General features: G+C 32.4%; 4 protein-coding genes across 13 annotated transcripts; 3 read left to right on the top strand and 1 right to left on the bottom strand.

Annotated features, from left to right (window-relative positions):
• On the bottom strand, positions 737 to 7,626 carry LOC109342120 (transcriptional regulator ATRX-like). Of its 6 annotated transcripts, none has more exons than XM_019580148.1 (13): positions 7,523 to 7,626; positions 5,358 to 6,635; positions 5,239 to 5,272; positions 4,148 to 4,227; positions 3,842 to 3,901; positions 3,602 to 3,712; positions 3,211 to 3,291; positions 3,052 to 3,132; positions 2,416 to 2,616; positions 2,154 to 2,376; positions 1,821 to 1,927; positions 1,464 to 1,494; positions 737 to 1,164 (listed from the first exon to the last, which is right to left on the bottom strand). In XM_019580148.1, the coding sequence occupies exons 2-13, from the start codon at positions 6,546 to 6,548 to the stop codon at positions 1,025 to 1,027; spliced, it is 2,340 nt and encodes a 779-aa protein (XP_019435693.1). In that variant the 5' UTR covers positions 6,549 to 6,635; positions 7,523 to 7,626; the 3' UTR covers positions 737 to 1,024. The 6 variants fall into 6 exon arrangements, with proteins under 6 accessions (XP_019435693.1, XP_019435694.1, XP_019435695.1 ...); XM_019580149.1 differs by having other exon boundaries at positions 2,154 to 2,616; positions 5,358 to 5,951; positions 6,003 to 6,635; positions 7,523 to 7,625; XM_019580150.1 differs by having other exon boundaries at positions 2,154 to 2,616; positions 5,358 to 5,696; positions 6,003 to 6,635; positions 7,523 to 7,625.
• On the top strand, positions 11,577 to 13,401 carry LOC109342118. Of its 3 annotated transcripts, XM_019580141.1 has the most exons (4): positions 11,578 to 11,822; positions 12,729 to 12,826; positions 12,945 to 13,256; positions 13,289 to 13,401. In XM_019580141.1, exons 1-3 carry the CDS (start codon positions 11,765 to 11,767, stop codon positions 13,218 to 13,220), a joined length of 432 nt encoding a protein of 143 aa, XP_019435686.1. In that variant the 5' UTR covers positions 11,578 to 11,764; the 3' UTR covers positions 13,221 to 13,256; positions 13,289 to 13,401. The 3 variants fall into 3 exon arrangements, with proteins under 3 accessions (XP_019435687.1, XP_019435686.1, XP_019435685.1); XM_019580142.1 differs by having other exon boundaries at positions 11,577 to 11,822; positions 12,729 to 12,832; positions 12,951 to 13,401; XM_019580140.1 differs by having other exon boundaries at positions 12,945 to 13,401.
• On the top strand, positions 13,981 to 18,730 carry LOC109342117 (meiotic recombination protein SPO11-1). Of its 2 annotated transcripts, XM_019580139.1 has the most exons (16): positions 13,981 to 14,019; positions 14,115 to 14,214; positions 14,291 to 14,367; positions 15,021 to 15,122; positions 15,695 to 15,768; positions 16,264 to 16,280; positions 16,768 to 16,837; positions 16,917 to 16,953; positions 17,080 to 17,127; positions 17,251 to 17,309; positions 17,379 to 17,410; positions 17,507 to 17,612; positions 17,787 to 17,907; positions 17,993 to 18,056; positions 18,151 to 18,265; positions 18,526 to 18,730. In XM_019580139.1, exons 1-16 carry the CDS (start codon positions 13,986 to 13,988, stop codon positions 18,589 to 18,591), a joined length of 1,122 nt encoding a protein of 373 aa, XP_019435684.1. In that variant the 5' UTR covers positions 13,981 to 13,985; the 3' UTR covers positions 18,592 to 18,730. The 2 variants fall into 2 exon arrangements, with proteins under 2 accessions (XP_019435684.1, XP_019435683.1); XM_019580138.1 differs by having other exon boundaries at positions 17,251 to 17,410; positions 18,151 to 18,730.
• On the top strand, positions 18,969 to 20,364 carry LOC109342119 (splicing factor, arginine/serine-rich 15-like). Of its 2 annotated transcripts, XM_019580144.1 has the most exons (3): positions 18,969 to 19,008; positions 19,472 to 19,547; positions 19,800 to 20,364. In XM_019580144.1, the coding sequence occupies exons 2-3, from the start codon at positions 19,523 to 19,525 to the stop codon at positions 20,189 to 20,191; spliced, it is 417 nt and encodes a 138-aa protein (XP_019435689.1). In that variant the 5' UTR covers positions 18,969 to 19,008; positions 19,472 to 19,522; the 3' UTR covers positions 20,192 to 20,364. The 2 variants fall into 2 exon arrangements, with proteins under 2 accessions (XP_019435689.1, XP_019435688.1); XM_019580143.1 differs by lacking the exon at positions 18,969 to 19,008 and having other exon boundaries at positions 19,357 to 19,547; positions 19,800 to 20,363.

The following is a 21,711-nucleotide window of genomic DNA, read 5'->3' as shown; positions in this document are numbered from 1 at the left end:
CGTTTAGTATATTATCTATCGTTCTATTTGGACTATTTTTTCTTCAAAAGTTAATGATAATTAAAAATAAGTTGTAGATGATATAATGACAATATAAAAAAACTCTTACATTATCTGTGCATACATTTTTTTTTCTAAATTTTGGAAAGTATGATGAAAAACACTTAGAAGGTGTGTTTAAAGTTTTTATTGGTGCAAAGATACCCTTGACAAATCACTTATCATTGGAGAATTTCCTTACAAAAAAGAGAGGAGAAAGAGTTGAATCTAAGCCTCATAATAAATTAGTGATTTTTTTGTACATTGCAAGTTGTAACTGGACTAGCATAATGACAATCTCTAAAAAAATGATCATAACTCATGAACTTAACAGTACTAGGAGCATCCTACCTATAGTTTAGGTCTACCCCAACTCATTTTCTCTATACTTGGTCACTAACTCTATTCAGATCATCTGTAACAAGTGTGAATGATGGCATGTGCATGAAATGAAGTATTATTCTTTGTATATGTAAGCATTGGTAGAGACTATGCAAGAATTGCAAAAGCCAATGATGCCTTTGAAAATGTGTGGAGGTTTTGTAAGGACAACTAGAGCATACTACAAGAAATGCTACTCCAATGTGCAGAAAATGATGTATACACTGGCGTTGACATTGTAAGAGATTTTTACACTATCATTGTTACATGCCACACACAGCATTGTTACATGCAATCAATAAGCCCATCAAAGTAATAATTCCAAATGTCAAATCTTTATTAAACTGGACAATTATTAAAACTGGTATTTATAAGTTACACATTCAATTCATGCACAGTAAAATCCTACAAACCCTGTTCATGTTGTACACAGGAAATTGCATGCTGGGAAGCCTGCTAAAAGTCTCTCCAGGCCCTCCACTAAAGTTTGCAAAAACCAGTATTGTATAGATGCTAAGAATAAGTTACAGCCAAAAGTATACATAATAAGACATATTACTTGGGTCAAGTATGCACTGCTAAATCTATCTCCATGCAGTCACATCTAATCCTCAGCATTCTCAGCATTCTCAGCATCCTCATCCTCTTCATCTTCGGCTTCTTCCGCTAGTTTCGTCAGCTCTTCCTGAATAATGATCTTTATAGAGGCCTTTCTTGGAGTCAGATCCACATCAAATTGTTTAGCTGAAAAATGGTAGGCTATTATTGTTAGGCACCTAAATTTATTGGTAGGCCATTCATAATGTTCTATCAATAATTCTCTTATTGAACTTAAGATACTTGAAATTAAATATCCTAAATCATTCAAAGGAAAGCTATAATGATTGATTGCACACAAGTTTGCAGGACAATAATTATCAATAGTTAATGATTGATTGCATACAAGTTATGCCATCTATCAGCTAATAGTTGCAACTTGCAACTAAATGGGTATCATTATTAGAATTAAGATACAAAAGATGGTAAAAAAGAATGGTGCATACCAAGTTGCTTCAGAATGTCAGTAAATGTAGCCTGCAAAAGAGAAAAAAGAGTTTTAATCTTGGGCACAACACAAAACCTTCGGTAGATGCAACATTGAAACTATCAAAGCTGGCCAATCTAATAGCAGCAATGCAAAATGCAACATTTGATATTTTACTTCTACTCTAGTTTTACAAGTTCCACTTGCTATGTGAAGGAATTGTAAAAAATTGAAAGGCGAAGTTTTTACGAGGGGGGTTGTGCAAATGTCGGGGTTTGAACTCTGGTGCTCATATTTTATGTCCCACAGCTCTATCAACCGATCTGACTCTTGGGGACCGAAGGAATTGTAAACTATCTAGCATAAAACAACTTACCGTATTAAAGTCAACATTCTTAAGAATTTCGCATATTGCATCACGTAACTGATCATCGCTAGGGTCCACCTTTTCTTTGCTCTTGCCCTTTCCTTTAGTAACCTTTTCTGCTTAATACATACAGCAAGTCATGAAGTACATAAGATGACAATGATGATATACATAAAAGGCATTTAATAAGGTTTTCAAACAAACACATTTACATGAAGCATATTGAAAATGTAAGCATGTTAACTACTAGGACTTCAATGCATGACTCAGCTAAATTTGTTGTTTTCCACTAGAATACAAAAGGTATGGTAATGATAACATAGGAGGGTTCGTGAAATCTACCTGTTTTCTCTTTTGAGGAAGATTTGTTTGGAGCTGAGATCTTCTGCTTTCCTTCATTTTCAATTTTTTTCTTCCTTGAAGAGACCTTTGGACTTGCGTCACTGCCATCATCAAACTCTGAGCCGGTAGCAGATGATTTTTTAGAAGTTCTCTTTGGTACTGAGCGAGGCTTTGTTGTGACTGTATTTTTCGGTATTTTACTTTTTGCAGCAGATTCATTCTTTCTGGACGAGGACGCCTTATTAGTTTTCTTTGGTTTCTTCACATCTTGAGATTCATTATCAGAATCACCTTTCTCCTCACTTTCAGATTTCTCTGGCACTTCATCCTCAGACTTGTCAGGAGCACCATTGTCATTTTTCTCAGGTTCTTCATCTTTCCCTTCTACCTCTGACTCATCTTCTGTGTCGGTTGTACTTTTCCTCTCCTCAGCTACCGAAGAACCTTCAATTTTCTTCCGACTCTAAAAAATACATCACAAAGGTTGCAAAACCAAATAACTAAGCGTAGCTGCCAATTAAAACAATGGTTCAAGGCCTAACAACAATAACAATGAGGAGAAACAGTACTAATGAACCACCAACATGCAAACAATTTAATAGTATAGGCCATATTGTAATCACGAAGTCAAGCAAGACTAATATTCTACCCTAAAACTAGACCTTGGAAAGCACATTACCACTAATATTCTACCTAATAGAATAGGCCAAATACACAAGGCTCCTACCTAGTGGGGTCAGGGGAGGGTAGGTGTACACAACTTTACCCTCACAAGTGAAGCAGTTGTTTCCGGGATTTGAACACATGACCTCCAGGTCACAAGGCAAACAACTTTACCAGTAACAATATATAGCTTAAATTACATTTCAAATTTGCAGCTAAAGGAATAAAAGAGCACCTTAGCAGCACGTCCTGATGATGTTGTTCCAGATCTTGATGAACGTTTTGCTGTGCTCTTGCGCTTTTTGCCCTTAATTAACTGATAATAAGGAAAGATAATATGAATATATTGCACCAGAATGATATAACACCAACAGAAAAGGAAAATATAGTAAACCTTCTCCTTTTCAGCAAGAAGAACATCTGTTGTCGCTTGAGGGGCAACCAAAAAGTCTACCAGCTTTGCAATAATATCTTCCTGGTAAAGTCGAAGAATATTAGCACGAGAAACAAAAGAGACAATAATTGGCATCAAGCAAACAGGTATTTTTTCAGGACTTAAGTTACAAAAAGGTGAATGCATTACTATTACTGTTTACATGCAATAACTAGGGCATGAATACATAAACATAGTAATATCATCCCCATCAGAAGATAGAATTTATAGGGAAAAGGATCATTTTTTGAAAAGAAATCTAGCAGAAAAATGTTTAGCAGTAAATTACATCCCATGAACTTATCAACATTGAACCCACAACAAATGCATCAGCAATGCGAAATCAACAAACCTTCTTGATCGTTGACCTGGCAATTTGTATGTCAAGCAAATCGCAGAATTCAAATAACTTCTCTTTATTGCACCTGTCCAGTTTTTCTTTCACTTTAATGATTTGCTTTTCCTGCAGTAACAATTACAAGATTAGGTAGACAAGAACTAGTGCAGAAAACAAGCACACATTTAAACATGATTACAAACAAGTTAATCAAACCCTACAAGTATAAACTTTTCGTACTTCTTACAAAATTACCTCATTTTCATGCCACACAAATCCAGAAAATCTTGATATATTATTCTTGACCTGAATTGCCTGCAAAGTGCAAAAGAGTACAAAAATGGATAGGTAGAAGCATAACAACATCTCAGTGTTACTTGTCAATTTCAATATCCCAAGTATATGTAATTTTAGAGTAGTCTTTGAACAGTCTAAGCAAGCACTACCCTATATCCTTAAATTCAGAGGTGGCTTAATATAATTCTCGGCGAAAAACAAGCCCATAGAACTGATGTGAAATGATTGGACAGAGAAATAAATAGGTCATGCAGTAGGATATACCTTCCCTCTTCTCCCAAAGAGAATTGTATGGAGCAATTTCAAAGTATCATCTATCTTCCTTCTAGCTAATTTAAATGCCACTGAAGCGAAAAATTGAGAAGACATCAAGTTATTAGCTGTTCTGAAGAAGCAGAAACACACATCTACGGCATAAAATAAATAAAACCCACAAAAAATAATAAATCATTCATATCTCATGCAAAATTTTATATTACTTTATAAAATATAGACATGAATTACCAAGGTAGACAATACAAGACACAGACTTAACTGAACAACAAAATTTTATAATAAAAAACACAGCATAAACAACCACAACGAAGCCTTAATCTCACTAGATGGGGTCGGATAGAAAAGCATAGGCATGCATTAAAAATCACATGTATAAATAGATAAGTAAAGATATTATCCAAGTATGAAAACAACAAGGAAATATCAAAAGTGTAAATGAAACCATACCGTCATACCAAAAACGGAAGCCTAGTGTACGAGGCTCCAACCTAGTGCGGTATGGGTAAGGTAGATGTACACAACCATACCCATACAAGTGAATAGGCTTTTTCTCAGATTTGAACCTATGACCTCCAAGTCACAAGGCAAGCAACCTTACCGTTACGCGGATGCTTACCCTCTCACCATCATCCCAAAAGCTAACAAATTAAATCAGGAAACAGGTTGATAAAACTAAACGGTTTACAAATCATGAGTTGGGAACCACATCCCTAATGTCCAAATTGCAATGGAATCGCAGGCTATGGTAACAAGTAGATAAATAGGTTACGGGATTTAATGTAACATCTAAGTTATGTTCTTTTTTACGCCATCATACATTCACTCATCACATAATATTTAAATCTTTCCCTTTGTTGATAAAATTTCCGAATCGACCACAATTAAATCCAATTCGTAGATTACTAGTTCCAGATTCTGTCATAAAAGAAAACACCAACCATACTATTTCAGTATACTCATGAAGAAAGTGGAATGCTTGTGAAAGGACATTATGAATTAGGTTAACTTGTGCAGGCTATAGTAAATAGAAGGAGTTCATAAACCAGAATGGAAAGAAGAATTAAAGACAAACATCATACCATTGGGTATATCTTTTAAAGGAGTGCCATTGCCCTGCAATATGAAAGGTAAAGTGTAAATGAAATAAGATTTGATATAACACAAAATTAAGACTTAATATGATACTGAAAAAGAATACCTTTGCGATGTGAAGTTCTTTGTTTGCATCTTTTTCAATTGATGCAACCAACCTCTCCACTGTTTTCCTCTCACGCGTAGGGCGAATGATAGCAGGAGTCCTTGGCTCAGTCTCCTTGAGTACCTTTCTTTTTTTCTCCACCTTCTCCCTATTGATCTTCCCGTTCCCACGCTTTTTTGATCCTTTGTCCGTGTCCTCCTCCTCCTCCTCTTCTTGAATTTTCTCCTTTTCACTGCTCTCTTCTTTGTCTTTAGAGACGCCCTCTTCTTCCATAGCATCCAATTCTGGTTTCTTAGCTTCTACACTTTCCTTCTCCTTTTCACTATCCACAGTGTCCTTTCCTTTCCTTTTCACCTTCTCTCCGGTGATCTTCCCTTTTCCGCGCTTTCTCTGTCCTTTCTTAACCTTACTATCATCTACATTTTCTTCTTCTTTCGACTTATTAACCTTATCCCCATCCTTCTTTTCTTGAATTTTATTCTTTTCACTGCTCTCATCTTTGTCCTCAGGGACAGCAGCTTCTTCTATTTCACCCACATCTGGTTTCTTGGCTTCTACATTTTCCTTTTCTCCTTTACTATCCACAGTTTCATTTCCTTTACTTTTCGCCTTCTCCCTGATGTTCTTTCCTTTCCCAATCTTTTTCAATCCTTTATCAATCTTACTATCTTCTATCTTCTCTTCTTCTTTTGGCTTATCAACCTTATCCTCGTCCTTCTCTTCCACTTGGATTTTCTCCTTTTCACTGCCTTCATCTTTACCTTTACAGACACCGATTGCTTCCTTCGCATCCAATTCAGGTTTCTTAGCTTCTATGTTTCCTTTTTCTTCTTTACTACCCACAGTTTCCTTAACTTCAGTTCCTTCATTCAGCTTTTCATTCCCAGATATATTATCATCTTTCTTACCATCTTCCTTTCCTTCCACAGAATAAACTTCCTTGTCCTCTTTCACTTCCTCCCCACCACCAACTTTATTATCGTCTTTTAATTCGCCACCAGCTTTCTTATCTTCCTCCATTTCTTTTATGTCATCCTCTTTCAAGTCTTTGACTCCATTATCCCCTAAGGCTTTTCCTTGATCGGCTTCCAAGTCCTTCTTCTCACTCATGTCATTTAAAGTTTTCCCTGGCAAGTTATTGCCATTTGAGTCAGTGTTGGCAACAACATTCGCTGATTCCTCCTCACCCATAACGATGTAATGTACAGAAAATCTACACACTACTTCTTCCTGCACACTTTCTACTTCACTGTCTTTGTGAAGTTGGACAACTCAATCCTATCAAAGGAAGAAAAAGTCCATTAGGATAAGAATAACCAACAGCAAAGCACAAAGAGAAGGGCTAAAAAACTTGTTAAGCTTCCATATGTAGAGAGCAGTATTTCTAACCCTATAATATAGAAAATCCAATTATTCCTAAATAAATAAATAAATCCTGTTTCCAATAATGGAAGAATCAACGATGTTCCATGGCGTGAAACTTTTTAAATCTGTTGCAGTTAAAGCTTGAAAATTGATCCCATCCCAAAGTTCAAGCAGAAAAACAGTTTATAAACAATAATTCAACACGATGAACAGCACTCTCCAGCAAGGAAGTTGAATAATTGAGCTGAGAAATTTGAAAAGAAAAAACCCAAACTATGAATTATCAATATGCATTATTCCTGAGAAATTCAGAAACCCTAGGACACCCAACCCAAAGGAGGGGAGAGTCATAGTGAGACTATCTTCAACAGCAAGCAAATTAAGCAAAGTTAAATTCCAAAAATCGAATTTTTATTAAACATGGTGTCAAATTTATCACATAGAAACAAACTAAAACCAAAAGTTCCAACTTTTACCAACATGGAGTACTCTCAAAGCCCTAAAGTCTTACAAAAAATGCAATTTAGAAAAAAATAGAGAATTGAAGAACTCAAAATTACAGATTCAAGGGTTGAAAGAGAACAAAGCTAAACTTGGGATATCAAATTTATAGCATAATTAAAATTAAAAACATCAAAATTCCAATTTTCATGAACACGAATGAATTTTAAAGCCCTGGCCATAAATCAACGAATAAACAAAAAAGATGCAAACTTTACGGTTCAAATCAATGAGTAGAGGGAAGTGAAGAACAAAGAGTACTTACAGATTCAAAGGGTAGAAAGAGAATTGAACTAAACCTTCTTGAAGTGAAGTGTGTTTCTCTTTCTTTCTCACTCTATTGTTACACGGTTGAATGTTATTTCTGACCAATTTATTATGATTCGGACTTCAAATGCGGATTTTAAAATGTCTCATAAATGCCACGTACATTTTCATCTTTAAAAAACTTGTATAAAGACGCATGTAACATGTCATATTTAAATACGACAAATATATGTTACGATGTTTTATGTTATCATTTAAGATTAAATTTAATTAGAATTAAAATATTAATATATTGTCAATATCTTATTGATTGTCTTTATATGGTTTCGTTTTCATGAAGTCTTTCTCTTTCATCTAACCACTCAAGTGGACTCTTTCTAGGTGACGTCATAATCAACGGTTGTGATTTGGAGTTCCTTCTACAACAATTACATTTATTTTCTTTCTATACACAGTTTAGGTGTTTTTTCCAAATTTGTTGAATAAAATATAATATAACATATATTAATATTATTTTAATATTTTTGAACCTTAAACCATTAAATGAAAATTTGAATATGGATTATATTGTATTATGAGTTTAATATATATATATATATATATGATAATGATATAATAGTTTTTTTATATTTTAAGTCTATCATTTATGACTGATTATTAAATAAAAGTGATATACATTAGACATTAAACTGACCATATAAAAATTTACTCTCACATTATTATTGAAAGGCAGGTAGCAATTTATTTATTGTAAGTATAAAGATTTACATATAATATTTATTTCAATTATTATTCATTTGGATTATTTTTTGAAGATTCAATAAAGAAATATGAACAATAAATAATATACTTACAATATAATAAATTCATACACCGTTAATATATGCATCTTTTTCTAAACTTTTATTGATCACACACTATCATTGATCATTTAACCTTAGAGAGTGATCTTTGCTATTTTACACAAAATTTCATGTACCTTATGCTACTTGGGTATGAGTATAAACACAATTACACTCGTGTCATCTAGATATTCAAAATCAACTAAAGCATTGAATTTAGAGAAAAATGTATATGTTGAGGTTGAATGAAATTTATATATTATAATTGTATTATCTATCTTTTATATTTGATTAGTATTAACTCTTTTTTAATTAGTAAATACATAAATATATAGTAAGTTATCGAGTAATATATAGATATATACTAAAGTTAGACAATATAATATATAAATATATTATAAAAGTTATATTATATATATAGAAATATAAATATAATAATAGTAAGTATAAATGTATTGGTGTATAAAAATAGATGAATAATGTTGCATTCTAATTCATTTAATTGTTGAAAAGTAAATATGCCACTTTGCAACTTTGGTCTGGTTAAGATAATTGTTACATAAATCATTTAATATCCCAGTCATTCACATCAAAACGTGTATTGGTCTAATACTATAAGATTCTCTTAAATTTTGAAGTTGAACAAAATATTAAATATTTGATTGTTGAGAGCAACATTTGTTAAGAACAACCACATATTTCAAATTAATTATTTTTTCTTCACAATTATTTCTTAAACTTTCCTACGTGGTGATATTGATTCATATATAAACATTTTCTAATTTACTAACAAACCAACAATGAAATAGTTGTAATCAATTGATAATAGTAGTAATACAACACTATAGGTTAGTCAACCTTGATATACAAAGTATATTGCTATCAAAATACAAAACTGTTTAAAAAAGAAGAGGGTAAATAAAATTCAATGTTGAAAGTGATTAATTCAATTAATATATATAATAAAATATCATGATCTAACATGAGGTTAAAACAAAATGTATAAGTTAATTTTTTCATTGTTATTAATTTAGTATTATTTTATGGAGTGATTAATTTTACTAATAGTTAAAATTTAATGAGTGATTAGAGAGAAGATAATTTATAGTAAGTATTTGTAAAATATATAAAACTTACAATCATAGTAATAAATGTTTTACTCTATAATTATAGGTGAAGAAAATGAATACATAAGTTCATGTTCAATTGATATGTCTGATGCTAATGAAATTGAAGCAATCAACATACTAACTCTAGATTTTCTAAACATACTTTCAATCTCCAGTCTTCCCAATCATAGAATTAAGCCAAAGGTTGGAATTCCAATAATATTGTTGAGGATCAAGCAGAAGGATTATGCGATGGTACACGAATGGTGGTGACTAAAATGGCAAACCAAGTAATTGAAGCAAAAATCACGTTAGGTAAAAACATTAGTCATATTATATATATTATTCGCATGTCAATGTCCTCGTCTAAATCTCCATGACCTTTCAAGCTTATTAGAAGACAATTCCATGTAATTGTTTCATATGCTATAACAATCAATAAACCTCAAGGGCAATCACAACAAAATGTGGGCTTATATCTACTTAGACTAACGTTTAGTTATAGTCAACTATACATAATTATTTGAAGAGTTCAAAACAAGAAGAGATTGAAAATATTGATACATGTTAATGATGATCAACCACTAAAGTCGACAACAATTGTAGTTTATAAAAAAGTTTTCCAATATCTATAACAAGTATCGTACACCTTATCTTATATTATATTGTATTTTATACTTTTGTTCACAATGACTTTTTTATTCAATATAAGATGATCTACACCATGCTATTTGTCAACAACTATAATTTATCATTCAAATACATAAAAATCATCTTTCACTAGTTAATAATAACCAACTTTTAATTTAAAATTTACTTTCACTATTTAAATAAATTAATACAAAACATATTACTACCCATGCAAATGCACATGTATCTTACTAATTTATTTATAAAACATATTTCTCACTTGTGCTTATTTTGCCTATTATATTATTAGACATAACATAAAAAAGAAGCCTAAGTTATTTTACCTCCTAATTTAACATTTAATAGAATAACAAATATGACTTTAGAATCTCTACTTTATTAAAACTTTTCCATTCTATTTTGTTTCATGGGTATTTTTGTCTCTTCAACTTTTTATTCAACAAAATAAGGAGATAGATAAAAAACATTACTTTTTCTTCTCTTTCATTTTCATTTCACTCCTCCTAATAATAAAATATACTATATTTCTCTTTAGTAGGTCTTTCACATATTTGACTAAACCGATCGGTTTATACACATATTTTTTTTTAAAAAACTTAAAAATTCATTACACATTACCCTGCTTTTCAACCGTTCTTCAACACTTCAAGGCATATACTTCCAGTGTATACATAGATTACACATTTTGGTTCATAACATTAGTGTGTAATCTCAGTGATATTTGGCTAATCTTGGAGTCAACTGTCTGAAGGGTGGATTTAGTGCAAAAATGGAACCTCGATATGAGACAACTTTGACTCATTGATGTTAAATGTTAAAACTCCAAATTTATTTGTTTTTTAGGGTGAGTTATGAACTTGTGTCATTTATTTATATTTTGCGTGTGTTAAGTAATATTTTTGGATTGATATATGTTTTGCATTTTAGAGTTTGAATTTGTTAAAGACTTAAAGATGTTTGTTTATGTGAATTTTGTGTAGATTATGAATATGAATTGTAGATTTGAGTATCTACATATTATTTGAATTTTTTTGTTATAGGTTTATATATATATATATATATAGAACCGACATGTAGTTTAATTACTGAACCATTGTATCACTATACCAGTATCGTGATCATTTTAATAACTGGTACAGTTTTAACAACACTTCCAGTACTCTGATCGGTTTAATAACTTTTCAATGCAACACTAACAAAATAATTGATCGAACAAAAATCTGATCTCCAAAAAATTATTTTCTTCATGTCTCAAACAATTAAATATCATTAGGTAAATAAAAAAGTTATTTTTTAATTTTTAATTAAATGATACTTTTTATTTGAAATGAGACATAAATGAGATAGAAAAGGGGGACATGTGATATTCACTCTTATTGTTGCGAATATTAGCATTATATATTGTCACCGTTTTTTTTGATAAAAATTAATTTCTCAATAAATGTCATTCCAATTGTAATATCGACTTAATTAGTGGAATCTTTAATCAATTACTCCCAAGCCAAACCCGATACCAACCCCTTTCTCATTCTCAACAATTTCTACCGTAAATCAACCACCATCTTCATTTCATTGATTTGCTGAATTCAACTTGATTTTGATCCATTGCTATCTCTTTTCATTTGGGCTTTAGCTCCAACACTGCGTTCAAATCCATGGTCTTCACCTTACCATGGACCCTTCTCCACTGAATACCGCTCCTCTCATTCAACAAGATGAAGACGAGTGGGGTAAGCCATTTTTTATTTCCTATTTATTTTTGTTTCATTACATACAAGAAAAAGGTTTGATTTTTATTGTTGTTTTTGTTCCCCCTTTGTGTTTCTAGGGTTAGAATGGATCACTCATTGATTTATCGACGTGGTTCTAAATTTGTTGAAACGGGTTTTATTCCCAGATTGAATTTTATTGATTTATTCTACTTCGGTGGAAATCGTTTGAATTATGATGCAAATTTTCACAATTGGTGGTTTCTGGGATTATTACAGTTTCTGAATTTTGTATTATGGGAACTTTGTTTTTTACCAATGTACTTTGCCTGTAACCATGTAATAATGATGCTTCAAAATGGTTGCCATACCAGTATCCATGTTTTTTATGCAGTTTTCATGTAAACATCTTTCAAGTATTTTACGAGTTTTTTTCGATATCATCATACCCATGTGGTGTATCCATGCTTTCTGGGTGAGGATACTAGAATATTATGTTGAATGCCATATAAGCTATAAGTCCCCGTGCTTCATGTGATATATGTTTGATTCAGTTTTTGGCGAAACAATGAGGAAAGATTTAGAATCAATGCACTGCCGTTGACATGATTTATGATAAAACATTATGGTGTATTCGATCCATATAGTCATCCTCAGCTAGTGGGAGTGTGGGACTACGGCTTGGTTGTTGTTGTGTTTTATAGATTTGCAATTTAGTTTGTTGATTTGTTACTACGAAAACCAACAGGTTAGTGTTAGGAGTTTTTAACTTCTGACAATGAAGTAGTTAGTGGCTTGGTTTGGCTCTCTCCTTTGATATGCAGGCATCTTAATGCTTTATATTTTGCTAAGTTGGGACAAACATGCATTTGAATAGCCTTTAACCTTTTACTTATGATATTGAATTGCTGGACTTTTTTGTTGTAGACACTGATGGATTTGTGATTCCAAGCTTGGGAATTGAAGACTCGGATCAAGGCAAACCTTATGTTGAAGACATAGAATCCTCAAATTCCAACGTGAAGGTTAGCGTGAAAGACGTGTTTCTTATTTAGAAAAACTGGATGATATACCAGCTTTAGATGATGGAAGTGATTGTGTTGACACTTACAATGTGTATGCTAATTATATCTGACTGTGTAGGATAAGAAGGAAGAGAACATCTATCTGGGCCCACACGGAGCGCCCCCTTCACAATCAAAACAGCAAGAGCTGAATTCATCATCTAACCGGAAGCAGCGATTCAAGCAAAAACTGAAAGAAGCTGACAAGAGAAGTAGTGGGACAGATAGGGAGAATAAATTGGATAACTTGAAGGAGCTTGTGGGTGGTGGGAAAGTAAGTATGGACATGTCAAAGGCATCCCCCAAGGACTGGTTAGATCCACATTGCCAAGAATCTCAATTTGAGAGGAGGTAATGCTGCGCGCATCGGAGAATTTTGTTTCTCGAGCTATTCTTGGTGAACTTTCACTTTAGCACCTTCTGTAATAGATTTGATGCTTCTCTCTAGACATAAAATCATTGTTAGATAGGCAAAGTTTATTATTTTGTGGATGTTTGGTCTTCTGATAATATTTATGATCTTGTGCTTCATAGTATACACTATACAGTATACTATATTTCTGTCTTCTGTCTTATGCCTTAGCTGTTATATTCATCAAAATTAAACAAATGTTGAGTTCTACTTTGTCAAAAATGCAAACACAAACTCAAATTACAAGTTTAAACTAAATCCTGATTCTACAATAGACATGTTTAAAATCAATGTAAAGGTAAAGTTCCTTAATAAGTATGAATTACATAGTTATTTTTTATGTGAAACATTCTTTTTTGAATTTATGATTTTTTGCTTAGATTGTTTTTCCAAAAAGTAATTTAATTCAATTTATTAGTGAGGTTTTTAATACAATTTCTAACATGCTACAAACCTAGAGCAAGGGAAAATAGCATGGATCTAAGGAAATGATAGTTATGAAGCTATACACACATGTTGAGAATTACAATAAAACCATATATGAATGAAGTTATTAACATTAGTGTTATTCATATTTTTTTAAATTTAATAAATATCTTTTTATTAGTTGTCACGAAATATTTTGAATTATCCTTTGGGGGGAAATGATTAGTTGGGTGTATATATAATTGAGAAAATGAAAATAGGAATGAGAATATGGAGGGAAACATGTTGAGATCACATATTGTGACTAGAATCAAAGGTTAGAAGTGTGAATAACTTGCTTTGATGATTCATTCCAATTCCAGTTTCAATTTCAATTCCAATTTGATGATATTTGAAGTGATTCATTTGCAGAATTCATTCGATCATTGCTTCTAGACTTAACCACTGGACGCTCACCTATAATTCTCATTCATCGCTTCACTAATTACTGCACCAACCCTATTTCTAACTGGTTCTCTTTCCCTTCAATTCTACTTTCAAATCCGATTATTATTATTATTATTTCACCCTTTGTGTTTTGAATGTAGCGGTTGTGGCTCCGATTTTCCATCTGGTAAAGGAGTACTTCTCACATTTTCCAAGAAATCACATGTTCACAGATTAGGCATTTTCACCTTTCCTTCTTTTTTTCATTTTCACCATTTACAATTTCAATATACACACTCACAATCTATTATCCTTATTTTTAACTGCTTAAATACATTATAATATAAAGATTTTTAAGTAATTATTATATCATTCGTTCGTATTTAATTATTATTGACTTATTGACTTCGTAATATAAATGAATGAATGATAGATCTGACTATGCATAAATCTTTACATCGACAATCTATAAATATTACACTTATATATTTTATTCCCGTTAAATATAGGTGATTTTGATTTTAATCCTCCAATTTTCCCATATTAATTTGTAGTCCTTAGCATAGTTTATAATCTTGGCTTTAGTCTCTGTCAATACTACAATACAATGGGTTACTTTATCAATTAGTATGACACATGTGTTAGCTACATCATCACTAGGTACTAAAATAATTTTTTTTTGGAATTTATAAGGACCAAAATCCAACAAAGTTAATTATAGAGCCTAAAACCAAAATTCAACATATTTTCACTTTTTCATGCAAAAACATGCCTTTTTGAAATCTGCGAGTTCAAATTATACTCCATCAATTTTATCTATTGTTTAAGGTTATTTCATTTATAGTTTAAAAAGTGTTAATGATGAGTGTTTTTGTTTTTGGTGTCTTCCAGATGTTATGTTGAGAGTGCTACTGATTGTTCAGAAACTATTGCAAGAGAACAAGCATAGTTCTAAGAGAGACATTTATTACATGCACCCATCTGTTTTTTTGGGTGGGTTTTCCATCTAATCTGCAACATGGATAATGTTCTTTAGTTTACCTTAACTAGATGATGAATGATGTCCATCTTTTGGAGGTATAATAAGTGGAGTTAGGTTGATTTTGAAAATATAGAATGAAAAATTGCCACAAATTATGCAAATCAGTAGTGCAATACTGAGTTAGGACTCATTATGTTTTCAACTGTGTCTTTTTTGTGTGTTTTGTCTTGTGTGTTCTTTTCATTTTATGGATCCAGCTTATGTGATAGATTAATTTAGTGAGAGTTATAGGATATCAAAGACTAAAGTATAATGTTGTTTCTCTGCTGCTGCAAGGTTGAAATCAAGTTACCTTTCTTTTTTATAAATTATCTTCACTTGTAAACAACTCACATGTCTTCTTATAGCAAAAGTTTGCAAAAGTTTATTATGATTCTTCATTGTACACAGGTTTAACTTGTCCCAAACTTGTACATAAGGTTGTTTTGAAATGAGTACCTTGGCTTGACTGCTAAGTAGTTAACTTTAAAAGGATTTATTTCTCTTGTATGTAAGGTTTATTCTATTTCTTTTCGTAATGCAGATCAATCAGTTGTGGACCGTGCAATTAATGATATATGTGTTCTTATGCAGTGCAGTCGCCATAACCTTAATGTGGTAGATATTTTTTTACTTAATCTCTTTTGCTGTTTTACCTTTGGTTTGAATCTCTTAACATTGATATAAAAGCTGTGGATTTTTATTGATGAAACTTTTAAGTGAGTTTCTTACCTCGGTCACCATGGGCTTTTTATATTCAACTGTATCACTTCTAACCTGAAATACCACTCATCTAGCACCAGTATAAGGAGATATAACCAAAGTACAGCTGGGTTGTAATGTTAGCAGGAACATTCTTGTGTTCCTACGGCATAAAATGTCGGCACATTTCTTAATGATACTTGATTGGTGTATTTGAGCTTTTAGCATCTTGTCTTTGAGTCTACTCTATAGGAGACTCTTAAAATTACTATTTACCAACTACTAAGGGAAAGTGTATTAGCCCTGGTTTTTAAAACTATTATGCTTCTCTTGCTGGTTATTCATTTGAATTTTTGAAATAAGAGTTACCTATGGCTGGGATGCTTATATTTTAAATTTTACTTTTTTCAGGTTTCTGCTGGGAATGGGTACAATACGAGATCACAGTCAATCTTGGGACATGCACTTTGCTGTCTGAATTCTCTTGATATGGATGCTAATGCTAATACTAATACTTTTATTTTCACTTATGATACCATTTTATGAATCTATGTACATTTTTGTATAAAATTCTCACCACTGGCACATCTAAAAGTTGGCATGAAATGCAAAGGATACAGATTATAATTTTCTATTTTTGTGCAATTCTGAGACTTCTTGGTTTAGCAAACTCCATTGATATCAAAATTGATGAGTGAAAAAAGTACGAGTCTTTTGTAGTTTATGCTTTGTAGTTAGTACATTAATACCGATTGCAATGTGTCAACCTGGCATCTAAATTCTTCTCCTGCTCCATTAGCAATTATTAATGTTTTCTCAAAGCTTATACTTTTTGCTTCTTGTTCAGTACTGTAATTTCATGTCCAAATTTGTTTAACTAGTAAGACTTATGGATGAAATTTGTATCTGCGATAGGTTAATTATGGGCTGGATAAGATTCTCTGAAGGAAAAAGGATATTTGATTGCATTAGTTCTCCCAACACTGTAAGAACTGAGAACTAACCTTAATGTAGTAATTGATTTTTACCATTTAAACTACATTAACCATTGAGCTTTTATGCAGGCCCACCCTATTCCGGTGCATGTTGAAGAAATTAAGGGTATCCTAATTTTTAGGAAAATATACTGCAATTTTTTAGTTCCTTCTGATATTTTCTACTTAATATTAAGTTGATATACAAAGTGATCAGAGATGGGGGGAAACATTGCTTAACTCTAGCACATAGACATCATTACTGTTGCTCATTACATATTAGTAGTGGAGAAAGAATCAGGTCAGCATTTGTTTTTTTTTTTGCGTTGAAAAAAACGACGAAAGAATTATAGAAAAATGCGGATGGTTCTTTCCTGATATAATTCGTATTGAAAAGAAATTCCATGTTCAACTTCACTTGCAGTTTTCCAAAGACTAGCAAACGACCAGTTCTGCAATGCAAATCGTTGTATCATCATCACTGTAAGAACTTTTCTAAAGACATTAGTTTCTTTTACAACTTCGCAATCTTTGAATTCTATCTTTTTACAGGGAAGAGGCTATCCAGATATTCCTACAAGAAGGTCTAAGAAATCTTCTTCACATGATTAAGGTATCATGTTATCAAGCCATATGCTGGCTTGCCTATGTTTGACTTTATGTGTTTTGTTTTCTAACAGGTTTTTGCGGCTACTAGTGGAGAATTTGCACTTGCCTGTTTATTGTTTGGTAGACTGTGATCCATATGGTTTTGACATATTAACCACTTACAGATTTGGTTCCATGGTTAGTGTTTGTAAGTTAGTAAACTGAGAAGTTACTTCAAAACGTATATCATTGTAGGGTTGAGTGTGAAATATACATGATCATTGAGTAGATTGAACCCCCATCAATTATTGGCTGAACAACATTTTCATTTCATATCCTGTCCGACTAACCTATTCCCCACTGTTGTGTTAGCAACTGGCTTATGACACGAAACATCTCCGTGTCCCAGAGATACAATGGCTTGGAGCTTTTCCTTCAGACCCTGAGAGATTTTTTGTTCCAAAGCAGTGTCTTCTTCCTTTAACTGCTGCGGGTAAGGATATATCTTGTAGTGCTTCAGATTGATGTAATTACATATTTGATCTAATAACTACAGTGTCTTCAATATTCTCGGAAAGACAAGAAAAAAATTGAAGCCATGTTGCTTAGATGCTACCTGCAAAAGGAGGTGCCACAATGGAGGTAGGTTCATTTACATTCCCTGACCCCTCTCTTTTTCTACCTTCTATTGGATTGAGATTGGATGTTGTGTTTTGTCTTAATGTTGCATATGAAGGTTGGAGCTAAAGCTGATGCTTAAAAATGGAGTAAAGTTTGAAATTGAAGCTTTATCTGTGAATACACTTTCATTCTTGACAGAGTCTTACATACCATCTAAAATTCACAGTAAAGTAATCATCTAGCACATTGCACACACATCTGTTAAGCTCTGGACAAGCTATTTGGTTTCGGCACATTCAGTATATACCGATTATCCGGCTTTATAGAAGATTAAAGCTCCTTAGCTCCTTTTTGGAGACTGTATTCCTCAGAAGGCTACTCACTTATCCTAGTGTTCTGTTTTGTGTTTGGAGTTCATCTCCTTTTGCATTGTAAGTTGTAGAATGTGTTCATTGGCATTTTTGGTGGAGCAGTGGATCTGTCTGTCTAGAATCTTTGGGACAATATTTGCTACTCAATGCTGGGATTTGGTTCATGCCTTTGTGGATTGGCATAACGCCAGAATCTTTAACCATAAATTTCATTTTTCTGATCTTATGTAGAATGCAGTCCTAAAAATATGTTATGTGCAAGAGTCCCAGCCACAAGAAAGATTGTATGTTACAAAGTTGTGATTTAATAATGACCCACTTACATTGTATTATTAACAATTAAAGCGACTTTCATTTTTTTTTGGTACTACCAAGAATATTTCTCACTTTTTTAGACAAGGAACTAATCATTTCTATGGTTCATAGTTGTCTCTCCTAATAATGTCGCTCCCAAAAATTGAACCATCGACCTTGGAGATCCAGCAATGCCTTACACCACTAGACCAACGCCTGGTTGGTGACTCTCATCAATATAATGTGAACATATGTTCACGGCCGTATCCCTATAACGTAACGGCTGAAGACTTTTTGGTACAAAAAAGGTATAGAATCTTAACGTAGTGATAGTGTTTTAGAAACGGAAAAAGAAAATCCTTCAATTTAGTGATAATATCAGCTTCATTACCTTAAGACATTTTTATTCATTATTCTTGGGATCCCCTCTTTACTAATAAATGATTTTTGAAACTCTATAGAGAGATTATATGGGAAGTGTATGATTTTGATTTATTGCTTTTAGCACCTGAAATTGTGTTAAAGAGGGTAGATTTCACAGTAATGAGGGAGAGATTTCCGGAAGGTAGGTGTAATAAATTCATTGAAATATCAAATCATAAAATGGCATCAAGTTAACATGAAATGATGTTTACTTTGTACATTTTCTTCATAAGCAATGGAGTACTCTACAGCTGAAATGGTAACATCAAATTATATTTTCATTCCTTCACCATTTCCACTTTCTAAATTGTTTGGTTTACCTTTTCTATCACCTTTTCTTGTCTTCAGACTTGTATTCTAAAAGTAAATGCACAGTGTGAGGACTGTAGAGTAAAGGTGATGAATGTCTTAAGGAATATCCATGGTAATTTTATTTCTCTTCATATTTTAGTTTTTGTTATTGCTGAATAGAATGTTATTTTCTAAACACACTTGTTACTATCGAATATTATGACATTGTTTGATCCGATTAGTTCATAATATAAATTAAAGGCTTGATTTTGTTGTTGTCCATGATATGATTTACATGTACAATCACTAATAAGCATGTTTCTTATTGAAAAAAAATGAATTTTCTGTCCCTTTTACAAGATAACATTCCACATTGTTATTTCAGGAGTCTACAATATCACCATTGATGGAGATCAAGGAATAGTAAAAGTAAGTGGCAAAGTGAATCCAAGTACATTATTAGGTGTACTTGAAAAGTATGGGAGACATGGAGAAATCAAATTCATTAAGTTTGATGGTGAGGTTGTTCAAACAAATCCTCATAATTATGGATATCATTCCTATGGTATGAAAGGTTCATCATATCCCCCTCCATTGGGATGTCCACAACCGCCGCCACCTCCTCCTCCATACCGGGGACCACCACCGCCTCCTCGTCCTTATGGACCGAGTTTTTTGGGGCCTTACTGGCCACCACCCCCACCTAGTCATGACCCAAGAGGAGGGATGCAAAATAAAGTTTTGGTGACTGAAAAAAACCATTGTGCAATAATGTAGCAACTTTTTCAAGCCATGCTTAGATTCTATGAGTAATGATTGTGCAATGTAATGATACACATTATGATTGCAAATTCTTATGGTATTGGTATGATACTTTGAATCATTGTACAAAATAGCAGTAGTAATTAGCCAAGTAGTAAATCTTGCATGGGCATGTAGCTATTAGGCACAACAATTCAAAATATTAATAATGGTATTGCCTCACTCTATGAATAAGAAACTAATCCATTTTGAGGTATATGATTGCTCTAACAAGTGTTGTTTTCATAAACAGAACCTTTTGGCCTACCCAAGAGTTCGATGAGATCTTACACCCACTAGACTAACACTTTGTTAGTAGTCGAATATACATGATTTGAACTTATATCTAAAAATAGAAAGAAACTTCTATAACAAAACAAATGGAACCTTGGAAGTAAGAGGTTAGAGATCATGGAGTTGGAATTATTGAAATGTACTTATCAAATCATAAAAAGTTAAGATGAATATGAAAATCCATACCAGGAGGCTAGCTGAAATTATGATATGGGTCAATATCTCAATTCTCTAAGATCATGCATTGTTTAATAATATTGTTTGGCCTTTCTGTATACTTGTATATATGTTGACATGACAAAATAGACTTAGCCTAACTTCAACCACATTATTGATATGAAATCTATATGATATTAATCAATTGCATGTATACAACTCCCACTTCTCATTCTCAACATCAAACTCTACCTCTATTTCTAAAGGAACATGTTTGAAAAAATTATTGTCTTTATGTCCCAAGCCAATCACATTACAACAAGTAATAAAAAAATTTATTTTCTATTTTTATAATTTTTTTTATTAACTAGTTGATATTGTTTGATAGGATTAGTACATAATGGGACACCAAATCTTAGAACCGACGATCTCTATTCAATTTTTTCATTTTCAGGATGTCAAGACATTGAATTAATAATTACCCAACTTCATTATTGAGCATAGATTGCATTATTGATACTAAATAGACAATCATATGAAGTGTCATGATCAATTTAATTAATGCATATATCTTCATATGCTTAGTTTTACACATGAGTGGTTAATTCTTGGAAGCCATGTTAATCAATAATTCATGCAACCCTTGCCACATGATAGAAGTACTCACGTGGATACTTACTTTCCCCTTTATATGTTACAATCATAACTTTATTTATTCTTCATCTTGGATTTTCCTTACTTGTATTATTGCTTTACTTATCCTATGCATGAATCTGTACTTTCTAGGACACAAGGACACTCTTCATTTTTTTTTATCTTGAACAAATATTTTCAAGTTGGACTTTCTTTTGAAGAGTAGGCTAGAGACTTTCGGGAACTATTTATGAGTTGAATTTTAAACGAGAAATAAGAGAAAGTGAAGTCTTCAAAATCATCTCGTAAATGTATTTTATGGCTCCTAACCTTTATTTTTTCTTCCAAAATTTAACTCGTAGATATACTCTTAAGAAAGGGAGAGAGAAGGGAAAAGGGGTAAAGTATAATTT

Source organism: Lupinus angustifolius, chromosome LG02 (assembly GCF_001865875.1).
Source record: "Lupinus angustifolius cultivar Tanjil chromosome LG02, LupAngTanjil_v1.0, whole genome shotgun sequence".
NCBI lineage: Eukaryota > Viridiplantae > Streptophyta > Magnoliopsida > Fabales > Fabaceae > Lupinus > Lupinus angustifolius.
Note: the sequence above shows the minus strand (reverse complement) of the source record. Positions and strands in the feature narration are given on the sequence as shown.